This window comes from Dermacentor silvarum, chromosome 9 (assembly GCF_013339745.2).
Source record: "Dermacentor silvarum isolate Dsil-2018 chromosome 9, BIME_Dsil_1.4, whole genome shotgun sequence".
Classification (NCBI taxonomy): domain Eukaryota; kingdom Metazoa; phylum Arthropoda; class Arachnida; order Ixodida; family Ixodidae; genus Dermacentor; species Dermacentor silvarum.
This window is the reverse complement of record NC_051162.1, coordinates 147088080-147101955: the sequence shown is the minus strand read 5'-3', so window position 1 is coordinate 147101955 and position 13876 is coordinate 147088080. Positions and strand designations below refer to the sequence as shown.

Below are 13876 nucleotides of genomic sequence, written 5' to 3'. Positions count from 1 at the left end.
ATACTATGTAACTCCCCCCGACACTCCATATGACCCTGATTGGTCGCGCGCGTCACGTGATCCGGCCATGCACTCCGTACAAATGGTAAACCAGCGGAGCTGAAATGTACGGCCCCGGTACGAGTAACACGTGATTTCTTTTCTTATTTCCTTCCCTCTTTCTTTCTTTCTTTCTTTCTTTCTTTCTTTCTTTCTTTCTTTCTTTCTTTCCTTCTTTCTTGTCTATTGCTCATACCCCCATATCCCTGGCTCATACCCGCATATCCAATGCGGGTATGCGCCACACGTGATTTTATTATCGTTAATCGTGACGAAACTGACGAGCATGTGATGTTATTGATGTTATGTTAGTCATACATTCGTACTCTTCCATGTCAATTTTTAAATATACCAATGAACAAGACGCGAGTTTTCGACAAGTTTTTGATAGTTTCTTTGGTGTGACACCACCACCACCACCGCCGCCGACACTTGTGAGGCGACAAGAGGAGCCGATACCGTTATCAAGGACAGATGCCGCTAGAAAACTTCGAATGCTTACCCGTGATATCACGTTCTCCCTGTGGAACGCAGGAAGTTTTCAAACCAACCGGCTGCACAACCTAGACTCCTCTCTACGCCTTTGCATCCCAGCTGGACTCTGCCGTCGCGAAGCTACCCTACTTTTTCGAATATGGCTAGGAGTGGCCTTTACCAAGTCTTTCGCATTTCGAATCGGATGGGCCGACGATGCCTCGTGTGATGACTGTGGTAGCGAGGAGACTCTTCAGCACCTTCTCTGTGACTGTCCTCGCCACAATTTGCAGAGACGATCGCTCGCAATCGCGATAGCGCGCTTTGACCAAAGACCGCTAACAGAGGAACTTATTTTAGAAGGCCGACATCACAAGCCATCGCAGCGGAGGGCGACGAGGGCACTGTTGCAGTTTTTAAGGGCAACAGACTTGGACAAGCGGCTGTAGCCTGAACAGATGTTTTTAGTGCTGCAAGTGCTACTGTGCTGTGCGGTGACAGTATGCGGTGACAGTGACCGACTGTGATTGTGTGTCTGTGCTCCTTTCTTTCTTTATCTCTACTATGGTGTCGTTTATGGTGTTTATGCGTGCGTGCCAGAACTACGATTTGATTATGAGGCACACCGTAGTGAGAGACTCCTGATTAATTTTGACCACCTGGGGTTCTTTAACGTGCGCCAAATGCGCGGTACACGGGCGTTCTCGCATTTCACCCTCATCGAAATGCTGCCGACGAGGGCTTAGTATAGTTAGTGTAGAAGCTGTATACAGGGTGTTCATTTTTAGGTTTTACGGAATTTTTAGAAATCGCCTGTGGCAGGTAGCACAATAGTAATCATTGAGCTGGGTTATTCGATGAGGCGGACATTAGTAGCACGAGAAATTGAAGCGCATAATAAGCTAATTAACAAAAATTCACTGATTAACTTCTTAGTTAATTAGTTTACGGACACATGTTACAATTTACGGATTGTAGCCGGTGCGCTTGTCAGGCGTATCCACTTGGAATGAATTTCCAGAATGACACCAGTTTGGAGATCACCATCATCATCAGCCTATATGTCCAGTACAGGATGAAGGTCTCTCCCTGTGATGTCCAATTACCCCTGTCTTGCACTAGCTGATTCCAACTTGCACTGCAAATTTTCTAACTTCGTCACCCCACATAGTTTTCTGCCGTCCTCGACTGCGCTTCCCTTCTCTTGGTATCCATTCTGTAACTCTAATGGTGCACCGGTTATCCATCCTACGCATTACATGGCCTGCGCAGCTCCATTTTTTCGCTCTTAATGTCAACTAGAATATCGGCTATCCCCGTTTGCTCTCTGATTCACACCGCTCTCTTCCTGTCTCGTAACGTTAGGCCTAAAATTTTTCGTTCCATCGCTCTTTGTGCGGACCTTAACTTGTTATCGAGCTTCTTTGTTAACCACCAAGTTTCTGCCCCGTATGTTAGCACCGGTAGAATGCAATGATTGTACACTTTTCTTTTCAACGACACTGGTAAGCTCCCAGTCAGGATTTGGTAACGCCCGCCGAATGCACTCCAACCCAATTTTACTCTTCTGTAAATTTCCTTCTGATGATTATGGGTCCCCTGTGAGTAATTGAGCTAGATAAATGTACTCCTTTACAGACTCTAGAAGCTGACTGGCGATCCTGAATTCTTGTTCCCTTGCCAGGCTTTTGAACATTATCTTTCTCTTCTGCATATTAATCTTCAACCCCACTCTTACACTTTCTCGGTTAACGTCCTCAATCATTTGCTGTAATTCGCTCCCATTGTTGTTGAATAGGACAATGTCATCTGCAAACCGAAGGTTGCCGAGATATTCGCCGTTGATCATCACTCCTAAGCTTTCCCAGTCTAAGAACTTGAATACTTCTTCTAAGCATGCAGTGAATAGCATTGGATAGATTGTGTCTCCTAGCTTGCCTGAGCCCTTTCTTGATAGGTAACTTTCTACTTATATTGTGGAGAACCAAGGTAGCTGTGGAATCTTTGTAGATATTGTCCAAGATATTCGCGTATGCCTCCTGCACCCCTTGATTTCGCCATGCCTATATGACTGCTGATATCTCTACTGAATCAAATGCCTTTTCATAATCTATGAAAGCCATAGTTTGGAGATATGCGCCATCAAACTCGTCGTAAAAATGCATTGTTGTTCCACTCACTTTTTTACTAAAATGCTGTTTTATACATTGAAGCACAAAAGTAACTGGAACGCCCATGTATTTCGCCCCACACTTTGGGAAATAATTCTAGCCCCCGGCCCCCTGCCCTTGAGCGTTGTGCGCGATGGCGCGCTTCCGGAAGACGGCGCGTTTCCTCCCGCTTTCCCTCCTTGCGTGCGCGAGATTGATCCGCGATCGTCGGGTCACCCTGGCACGCTTTTACTCGCACATACAGAATACAGCGCACGGCGCCGGCAGAAATGCGCCTGAAGTGTCCAGTAAATTGCTATCGCAATAATAAATTTATTGACGGACACGGAACAAGAGGAGACAGAAAGCGGCCCGTGTTTTATGTCTCATGTTTAGCGCTGTTCGCTGCCAAAACAGGTACAAGATGAATTAACGTACAGCGCCGGGCTAAACATGCACATAAACAAGAAGCGACACAGACAGCGCTGACTTGTAACTAATTTTATTCACAGAGGGAACGCTTATATACGACTGTGCAATGAAAACACCCAAATAGAAGTCCTACATACAAGTATTATTTCTGCGAAAAAAAGAAGGTCGCAGTTTCGCTCGAAAGGCGAAGCATCGATTGCTATAGCAAATTAGTAGACAGCTATACGAAGTAAGGATATTAATTTTATCGGCCGTATAAACTTGCAAACATTCGCTTACTAACTAAGTTAACAAGCTTGGTGTCACCCGCGCACAAGTGAACATCAACACATCTCGCTAGATGACCGCGGAAACTCGCTGTCAAAAAGCGGCAGTCAGGAACTGCGGCAGCACCAGCGAGTGCATCGACCTTCGTGCTGCCCCCCCCCCCCCCGCCCCTTCAAAGCGAACTAAACGTCGAAAGCACAGCGCATACGAAGCTACCGGCACTGGGCGTACGTTGTCCACATCGCAGATCGCTTACAAGATGAGGCCCGCGCGGGTGCGCTTTGTCCATGTCGCAGATCGCTGTCAAGATACGGCGGCCGCGCGGCCGCGCCGTAAGCAGCAGCCGCCGGGGTAGAAACCCCCCTGCCCTCCCTCGCCTCCTTCCCCGTGCCTCGTGCGCGACAGAAGAAGGCGCGTTTCCGCCCCGCCTTTCTCCTGCGCGCGCGCCAAAATGGAGCCACGATCGTTGGCTGACCCTCGCAAACTTTCACTCGCACATACATCGTATGGCGCGCGGCGACGATGTTATCGTGTTTGGACTTCATACGGAACATCACGGCGACGGCGACGGCAGAAATGCGCTGGGAGTGTGCATATAATTGCTATCGCAATAATAATTTGGAAGTCAGCGCCGTCCGTCTTGTTTCTTGTATCTGTCCTTGTTTAGCCTTGCGCCTTGAGTACATTCTGCATGATCCACCAACTGAATGAAACGTTTACTTTACTAACGTACCAACTCGCTTGCGCAGTCGTGTTAGTGACAGAAGGAATGAGAAATAATGAGTTGCCAGCTTAGCCACTTACAGTATCGACGAACTCTTCCGACACTGAAGCATATGTGTCAAGATGAAGCGGGTACACGTAACACGGCGTAAAACCCGGCACTTGCTCCCAGCCGCGAGAGAGGAAGGAAGGGAGAATGAGCAAAGGGAGTTTTCTGACGGCAAGGAGGAAAGTGAAGAGGGCCCGCCGGCAACAACTGTAGCGTTTGCTGCGAATGCGACATCGAGCTCGTTCACTTATATGTACCCGGGCGTGCGCGTGTAGCTGAGATCGCGGGCCTCACTCGCGAGCAAAATGAGACTCAGCGCGGCGGCACAGTCGTGGCGCGGAGGGGAAACGCGGCGATTGGCCCGCGCGTGTTCCGAGTAAGCACGTCGCGTCTGAATCGCGCGGACATAGACATTCGACGTAGCAACGTCTTTGTTTTGTTGTCCATTAATTCATCCTCGCTTGTGTGAGAGTGTCGGTGCCCGCCGTGCGCGTGCTTTTATACACGGAATGTTGGATGCGAAGGCTTCGTTTCGACTGGCTTGCTGCTTGGCAGGTAATGTGCATTCTTACCTCCCTCTGACTCACGCTTTCCGATAAAATAAAATCGCGTCCATTGCGATCACCCGAGCAGATAAATTGCGGTACGCGACGCTGTTTTTCCCTAGCACGCCTAAAACGAGAGTGCCAGGCACTCCCTCTTTGAAACATGAATCAACTGGCACTTTAGATACCAATGTGCACGGGAACAAGAGCGCCGCGTACCGCAATTTCGCTGCTCCAGTGATCGGTCACTTGTGCTTACCTTTTTCCGCTGGAGCTGTACACTTTATTAGAACTTACTATGGTGTCGTAAAAAAAAATAACACGCGTTAAGATATTAAGCAGACGAAAGATAGACAGAGAGAGAGAGAGAGAGAAGGATACATAGAGAAAGGCAGGGAGGTTAACCAAAGGTAGTTGGCTATACGCTGCGGCGCTGAGCTGTGCTTCCTAAAGTGTTGCAGAAAATAGCGCCTCTTCCACTTCACAATCTCTCTCTCTCTCTCTCTCTACACTGCACGGAGGAAGAGTCAGGGGGATAGAAGAGAGAGGCGGAAGGGGAGAGAGATAAAGAGATACGAGCATTAAGTAACCACGGTACCCTATAGAGCGATAGCAGGCGGCACTCATAGAGTCTATCACGAAGGCCCGTACACCTCGGGAACCTTAATAACGCGAATAAAGCCTTCTGCGTGGACTTTCTTTGGGAGTATTGGCCGGGAACGTTTTGTTCTGATAGCGGCTGATTGTCCAGTCGGTCCAGCACTGAGCAAAGCACTTCGCCTCTCGACACTATACCGGGTGTTTCAGCGAACATTTTCCATCCTTTTTAAAGGTTCCCTGTGGCAGATAGCACAATTCTAGTTTATGAGCTGCTCTACTCGAAGAGGCAGACTTTTGTGCTTCAATGCATAAAACGACGTTTGTTAAGAAAGTAACTGGAACGCCAATGAATTTCTCCGCAATGTTCAAAAACTAATATCTCGAAACTGGTGCCATCTTGAGAATTCGTTCTAAGTGGATCCGCCTTGCGAACTCCACGGCTAGAATTTGTAAACTGAACCATGGGCCATAACGTAATTGTTGAAAACTTCATTAGTGAAATTTTGTCAATTCGTCGATTATGCATTTCAATTTTTCGTGCAAGTGATGTCCACCTCTTCGAGTAGACCGGCTCATTAACTAGAATTGTGCTACCTGCCACAGGCAACCTTTAAAAATTTTAGTGTTAGCTGGAGCTGTGTTAGCTAAAAAATAGAAGTGTTAGCTGGAGCAGTGGGTATATCGCGGGCAGACACATGATAATGTGTGCGAGTGTCTCGTCACACCAGCATGTGTTGTACGCTGGCATGTCGGCCATTCCAATGAGGAAGGCATAGGAGTTAGTGAATGCGACGCCAAGCCACAAATGGTAGGACATGGAAGAACCGGACGAACGGTGACCTCTTAAGTAACGAGCGCTAATATCGTAGAGAGCGCGAACAGATTGACGGCAAGGGAATAAAAAGGAAATGAGGGACGGCTGGGTAAATGAGCCATTCCACCCGATGGTTACAGCCGTGTCGCTCAACCATTTCCGATTTTCTCTTTAAAAAATAATTGCTCTTTAATAGTCGTGCAATACTCTCCTAAAATACATTTTTTTTATGTTGAAAAGGATTTCTTGTCACACGATGCGCTTGCAAAGTTTGATTGTGTACATGAAACATAGTGCCGAAAGAAGATTGCTGTAAGAGTTAATTTGGTGCCTCGCAAATGCACAAATTTGCCTGTGGAACCTATAAAAAACGCAGCAGACTTAATTGTGCGACCTTGCAGAATCACAGCCCAATTTCCAGCGAAGTTGTTTCTTTCGAGCAGCTGCATTAATAATGTCAGCTGCGTCTAATTAAACCACGCACTCTAAAATGTTGCCCGCACATGACTCGTGATATATGGACCCCCTTTCGAGAAAGGATAAATTGTGTGTCACATCTCGTTCTCTCAGAACACCGCTTGAAAATATGCAATCAACGTTTGTAGAACGCCGCAATTAACCAACGGCGTTTGCCGTAAGTCTTATAACCGTCCCTTGAACCGCGTTTTTTTTCTTCTTCTTCTCAGAACAGCTTGGTTAAAGTTGGCTGGGACTACCGGGTGTTTCAGGGCAAACACTTTGAAAATTTTTAGAGGTTGCCTGGGGCAGATAGCACAATTCTCGTTCACGAGCTGGTCTACTCGAAGAGGCGGACATTACTTGCACAAAAAATTGAAATACGTAATCGACTAATTAACAAAAATATACTAATTAGGTTTTAACTAATTAACTTATGGCTCATATTGCGTTTTACAAATGATAGCCGCGGAGTTCGCAAGGCGGATCCCCTTGGAACGAATTCTCAGGATGACACCAGTTTCGAGATATTAATTCCCGAACTTTGCGAAGAAATGCATTGGCGTTCCAGTTACTTTTGTGCTTCAGTGCATAAAACGACGTTTCGTAAAGAAAGTAACTTGGATGACAGAAAAGTGGAGAGGGCGGCCTGAGTGAGGTTTCTCAGGCATGCTGCTCCACACTGGGGAAGGGGTTAGGGGGAGATAGGATGTGAAGAGGAAGGAGGGTGGTATGATGAAGTTCATGATGAGAGCTGCGCAGTATGCTGTTTCTGTGCAATGCGCATGATTCTGAGTAAATGCGTCTTCGAGGGCAGGGGTCGAGGCTATCTGCAGCCCGTGCCAGTGACGTGTTTAAACCAGAAAGTAGGAACTTCAGGACGTGGATAACCTACCGCACCATTGTCTTGATGGGCAGAGACGTTTATGTGCTGTTTGTCGCTGCCTGGATCTCGTCAAGCCTTCTTTTTGTTCATAGTCCTCAACAACATCAGAGGTGTTGAAATAAGACTGAATTGAATTGATTTGAAAGGAGGCCGATAGAGATGTCTTGACATACTGCCGTAGTTTGTTCTGATATTCCGAGGTCCGTGTCCGCGGCGGCAAGCGTGGCCATTCATTCAAGTCCGGGCTTGCGTTGCTCGCTTAATGCAATGTATCTGGAAGATCAACCGGGGGACGGTTCAACAACCTCTTGCTGGACATGCGCAGCCGCGGAGCTCTCGTTTGTTCCTACGTAACGTTGGTTCCTACAGCTTGGTAACGTCGACGACGGGACCGCTTCCTTCTGATGGTGTACCGACGCTGCCGCCTCTTTGTGGGACATGTTGGTCGTGCTCGCTTGGTTCAATATTATCACCTCCTTTTTCTATTTGCAGCAATCCTTGGAATTTGCCTCGTGTGGCCAGCGCTTTGTTTCTTTCGCTTTGCACAAAGATATGTCATGGCTGCCTGCAGAGCGGAGGTATGCCGTCGTCTGGCCTGTACAAACAGCGCTGACGTGGCCTTACTTTAGGCACTTACGACATTGCAGCATTCGGGACACATAAGGATGCAACGGGTGTCTGACGTATAGTACACACCTCGACGTGATCAGGTAGAGTGTCTCCGTCCAAAAGAAGCTTGACGCTCGTCGAGCGGTCGAGGCGATGAAAGTCGAGGACCTTAGCCGTCGACGAAAGCATTCTTTGAAATTCTTCGTTGCTGTAGTGTATGAATACTTCGGAAATGACGCCTGCCTATAGTGGGCACAGCGTGCACGATGGACGAGCGGACTTCTATATGTCTTAGCACGCACACAGCTTTCGCTTTCTACCGTAACCATGTCTTTACTGTTGTTGAACCGTACTGCATTAATCCCTACGGGAGCCACAGTACAAAGATAGAATCTGTCTGTGTACCGAATGCAAATTCTTAGAGACGTCGAAAGGCACATAAGCGATCGTATAAGTCGGAGTAGGCTCTCCGGTGGGGCCCAAGTGCGAAGAGGCGGGCTCGACCAAGGACATGGCGTGCCATCTCTCATCGCCTCAGACGGCTTCTCGTCCAAGAAGCGCTGTTAAGCCTCGACTGTAACAACGGCTATCGGCGCGAAGCAAGAAGCTACGCTTGCTCACTTCACTTTATCGTCGAAAAGAAGCGTGCCAAGCCACTTCTGCGTTGCATTGGAAGCGACGAGATTCTTGTGAGCTGTGACGAAGCGTATATAGGTCAAATTGGGCGCCGTGTTAACGACCGCTTAAGGTAACACATTTTGATAATTCAGAATGGAGCGCGATCACACCTGCCTCTTGTGCCTCGGGCGGCTGCGTGCTTCAGTTTAAAGATTCGCGCGGTGTAGGAGAAGCCGGGACGTGTTGGCCAAAGAGCTGCCGGCAACCCTACATAAAAAAAGGTGATTATTGCATTAGTGTTGTTTCTGTATATGAATGTATTTCCGTTTTCAGATACTGCTTTGTGATAGCTTACCTGCGCGTACCGCGCTTGTAATGGTGTTCTACGTACCATAGCTCCGCTTATAAATTGGGTGTTACCTTCTGAAATAAATTTAGTTACAAGATGGCACCCTTTCTGTCTCTTTCTTTTTAAAACGAAGCTTTCTTTCCCTTTCCCTTCGACTTTCCCGCTGCAGCTGGCTGTTGGCGGATTGGGAAGCCCGCAAAGTCCATGATCACATAAAGTTTATAAAAGTGTTTTGCACTAAAAGTAACGTTTGCGCTTTGGCGGAGTGATGTGAATGTACTCAATGAACGCCATGTAGACGTTGGTCTTCACCTTCAGGAAATTTAAAGTTTTTGTTCAGCATCGACCCAGAGCTCCAATCAAGGCTACCCGAATGTCGACCACGGCATCTGGAGACCCTCTATCACCGGCTTAGACTAAACGTTGCATACATGAACAGTGTACGCAACTAACAGTGTCTTTATCGCAATGACCAGGCTTGTAGTCCATGTTGTGACAATTGCAGCGCCATGCAATCTCTAGAGCACATTTTGCTTGAGTGCCCAGCTTACAGAGACGAGCAGCATTGATATAAAATGAACATGGAAAAGCTCTACCAAGGCCCCGTGACATTGACACGGATAGTGGCTCCCTGGCCTTGCCCCTCGAAAGAGGCACAAAGAACTGGGTTTCTTGTTTTTATACATTGAGTCAAAAGGTTCGCTCTAAGAACTGTGACCCACGCACGTCGTCTCATCAAGACTGATTTTATTTTATTTTGCATTTAACCGTAGAGTTTTAACAAGATTACCTATACCTTCACCGCCTCGGACACTTATTGTAGTGCCGATAACATCAAAAGACCCGCACTGTTTTTCCCCCTTTTACGGCGAAGCGTTTAGCCTTAAGTTGGTCGGGATTTCTCGTGGCGTGCTCACCCAACAAACGGCAGCTGGAAATGGGGCTTGTGTTTAAGTTTCCGCGTAACAGAATCATGTTTTCTCGCATATTCGCGTAACAATCCGAAGCTACCATGTCTGCAGATTGTGTGTAGTCGTACCTTACATACTTCCTGATGCAATTTACTTTTAAACTATAATTTAGTCCAATAAGGCGCTTGCGCTTGGCGGACGGCCTAGTAGAATGAAAATGCATGCTGCACTTCCGCACACATGCATGCGCGCGTGACATACGTCGCTTGTGGTGGTGGCGCTTGTGTAACGTCATCTAATATCCACACCACCTTCGTTGTACATCCAATTTCACAGGATGGAATGGAGGCGGAATCTTTGTGTACACACACACACACACACACACACACACACACACACACACACACACGCACACACACGCACACACACACACACACACACACACACACACACACACACACACACACACGCACACACACACACACACACACGCACACACACACACACACACACACACACACACACACACACACACACACACACACACACACGCACACACACGCACACACACACACACACACACACACACACACACACACACACACACACACGCACACACACACACACACACACACACACACACACACACACACACACACACACACGCACACACACACACACACACGCACGCACGCACGCACACGCTTGTGCTGGTTTCCGAGTGATGCGGCAATGAAAACCGGAGAAGCGTATATTCACACAAAAATGCGTCATACATAACTGTAAACGCTTTCGCACTCACAAGAGTATAGGCGGAAATGATGAGTGAAAATGGAGGTCCGCCCTGTCATATTCTGTGACCGAGATTTGATGGAATTAGAAACCAGTTTTCCTCCCATCATCAACATTTGACACTTACCAAAGTGTCGCAGTTGATGCGCATACGGGGCTCCTGTAGTTAGAGGCGTATAATAGCGTTTGGTGATCTACGTACGTTATACGCAAGGACTTTGCGGCACTCTACGGTGCGCGTTCCAGCCCTTTAGTTTAATGTTGCAATATTCTTGTCTTGGACCTTCCTTAGCAAACTGATTTACGACGCGTTTTAACGAGTCTTCGTAAACTTTGCAGCATATAGGGAGAATTGAATGACGCAACTTCTGGGTTTTACTACTACATGAACCACTTTGGTATTAGGAGTTGCATAGCAGTGTTTTTTTTTATTAAAGCGAATTGGGCTTTCTTCGACTCTTTCGACCATTTCTGTGGTGCTCAGTGGTCGGTGGCGGTAGGACTTCCACCGCCGATGCAAAGCGACCGAGCTGCGGGGCGCTTTCGCCGCCGAACGCCACCTATATCCTTGTCGCAGCTCAGTGGCGACGAGCAGCCACGTTTATTGCGCGAGCCGGCCCGACTATAGATGCGGGCGTGTTGGTCGATGGCTAAGGAATCGGCTAAGATGGCGACCCGCCAACTGGGCGCCGAGCGTGGTCTCTACCGCGTGCCGAGTGAACTTCGTCCTTGTCGCCATCACGTTCACGATGGCGCTACAGCGGCGCCCGCTAAGCGTGAAAAGTTCATGCATAATGAAAACGAAGAAAAATACGTACATGGGAAAGGCGATACATATATTTACAAAAGGGAGTGATGTTATGAAACTGTGCACACTATGTACAGTTATATACATAAAATTTACAATCCAGGCGTCAGCGAGTACGGTTCAGATAATAAGGGCAGGGGCACTAAAGTTAGTGGTGCACGCGATTGATTCCGGCGGTCTGGCTGAGGTGTGTGGCAGTGGACGAGGGCATGGCGGTGATATATAGTTGAGCTAACGTAGCACCAGTGGTTGTAGCAGTGTGGAAATCGCAAGGGCGATGGCATTCATGCTGCATATAAGCTGCAGCTGACACATAGTCGGTGTGTGTGAGTCATCAGGACAAGTACCACGGTAGCAGCCAGAGGACACACTTTCGTTCGACCTTGCGTTCGGTGACAAGAACGCGATGGTGGGTTCTGAATGATGCAGTAGACGCAGTAGCCACAAGGTCGTCGCCTCAAGCTGAGAATGTCGTGAAAGATACGGTGGTGCACCTCGGCGCTTCTGTGACACACAGTATCAGCGTCTAGCGCACCGTTTTGAGACGCATTGCTCTTTGAGACGCACGTGCTATCACGCGATAGATCTCGGGGTGTGAACCCTACTCGTCATACTGCCCGCCGGGATCATCGGTCGCGTTACGTGCGGCGCGAATATCCCGTGGGCTGCAGGGCTGTTCGCGTGCTCTTCACTGACGCCAGCCCAGCGGATGAACGCGGGGGAGTCACAGTAGTAGTCGACTCTGATCTCATGACCGTATTCGCAGCCTCGGCACGCACATTAACCGATGTCTCCCTCCTGGAAGAACGTGCGATTGCTAGGGCAATCCTTTCCACCTCTTCTCTCCCTCCTTCTACCCCCAATCATATTCTCACAGACTCCCAGGCAGCTTGTCGGCGTTTTCTTTTCAACACTTTACATCCTACCACCATGTCCATACTCGAGTCCTTTCTATCATCCACCTCGCATACTTTTCGGTTGGTTTGAGTGCCTGGGCACGCAGCGATCCTCGGTAATGAGCGCGCTCATGCGCTGGCCCGAGAACTCTCATACCGAGCCGCTGGGGATCGCTCTGCCATCATCTGACCGCAACCTTTCTCGTACACATCCCAACTTGCTGAGATACGCCTAACTCGGCTACACTACTCCTCACCTCATCCTTCCCTTACTCGCCGACAGGCTGTCTGTTGGTGACAACTACAGACGAATACTTTCCCGACGCACCTTTTCTATTCCTACCTCTATCCCTCCCGTGGTCCAGCTCAATGTCCGCACTGCGGCGATCGATCCACCCTACTGCATATGGTCTGGCTTTGCAAGACATTTCCAACGTCCCTCCCGTTCCAAACCCCACCCTCACCTGCTGGGAGGAGCGGCTGGCCGACACGATGGCGACTGGCCAGCAATGGCTGGTCGACCGTGCCGAGGCGGTGGCTGCTACCTATTGGGCCCCGGACTATAAGGGCTCCACCTTCGAGGTACAACTGGTCTCCACGATTTTGTAATAAAGTTTATTCGCTCTCTCTCTCTCTCTCTCTCTCGGGGTGTGAAGGTTTGCATGCTGTGGTGGAGCGCTTGGGAAGGACAGCTCTCGTCCCCTCCAGCCGCCCTCTATGGATCCATTTGGCGGCTTTCTTTCTATTGAATTAAGCATGAAACAACAAACGCTACCTAAATATGCTCAATGCAACAAAACAAATGCGTCATTGCTTTAATAAAGCAGATGGCTTTGTAAAAGCGTTAGGCTATTGACTTACATTGGCAGTCATCATCGATGGTTCCCTGCACATTTTTTTTTACAGCGAAGCTCTATATGACTAGGATCCCGGGATTTCTTCGTCTCCGTCGAGAGGAAATTCACCCAAATCACAGTAGAAGGCGCGTGCCGATGGCGCTCGCCTCGGCGCATCCGCGGCAATGGCGGCGCCGGCCATGCAGGGGAAAGAAAAAAAAAGAACCAGAAAGCTCGCATTCGCTCACAGCATTCGCCACAAGCGCTTCCCGGTAAAGATAACGGCTGCATAATCTGCATTTGCGAGGAAGCGGCAACTTTAGCATACGAAGCCTGGAGTGACGTCATTACACTTTCATATGCAAAAGAAGAAGCCGCCTAGCAACTGATTTCATTTGTGTTGTGATAACGCTATGGAAAGGCCACGCATAGTTAGGACTCCCGAAGAGCAGCGCGAACACGATGAGCGGGGACGGGAAGAGTAACGTCAATATGCACAACGGCTTCGTGCTCTGGCTAGGCAGGACGCAGCTGTTCCTGGCCAAAGCACGCCACGCGCACTTAGGACGCCTGAAGAGCAGCGCGAATCCGATGAGTGATGAAATGAACAGCAATGTCAATA

General features: G+C 48.7%; 1 protein-coding gene across 4 annotated transcripts in view; it reads left to right on the top strand.

Annotated features, from left to right (window-relative positions):
• Window positions 1-4386: 4386 nt before the first annotated feature.
• The window catches only part of LOC119464515 (uncharacterized), a 46929-nt gene continuing 37439 nt past the window's right edge, over window positions 4387-13876 (top strand). For all 4 annotated transcript variants that reach the window (XR_007463385.1, XM_037725519.2, XM_049655880.1 and 1 more), the window contains exon 1: window positions 4387-4689. Coding sequence is in view for 3 of the 4 variants with exons in the window: in XM_037725519.2 (XP_037581447.1) it covers window positions 4644-4689 (46 nt within the window). In the remaining variant the exon portion in view is untranslated. The remainder of the gene's footprint in view (window positions 4690-13876) is intronic.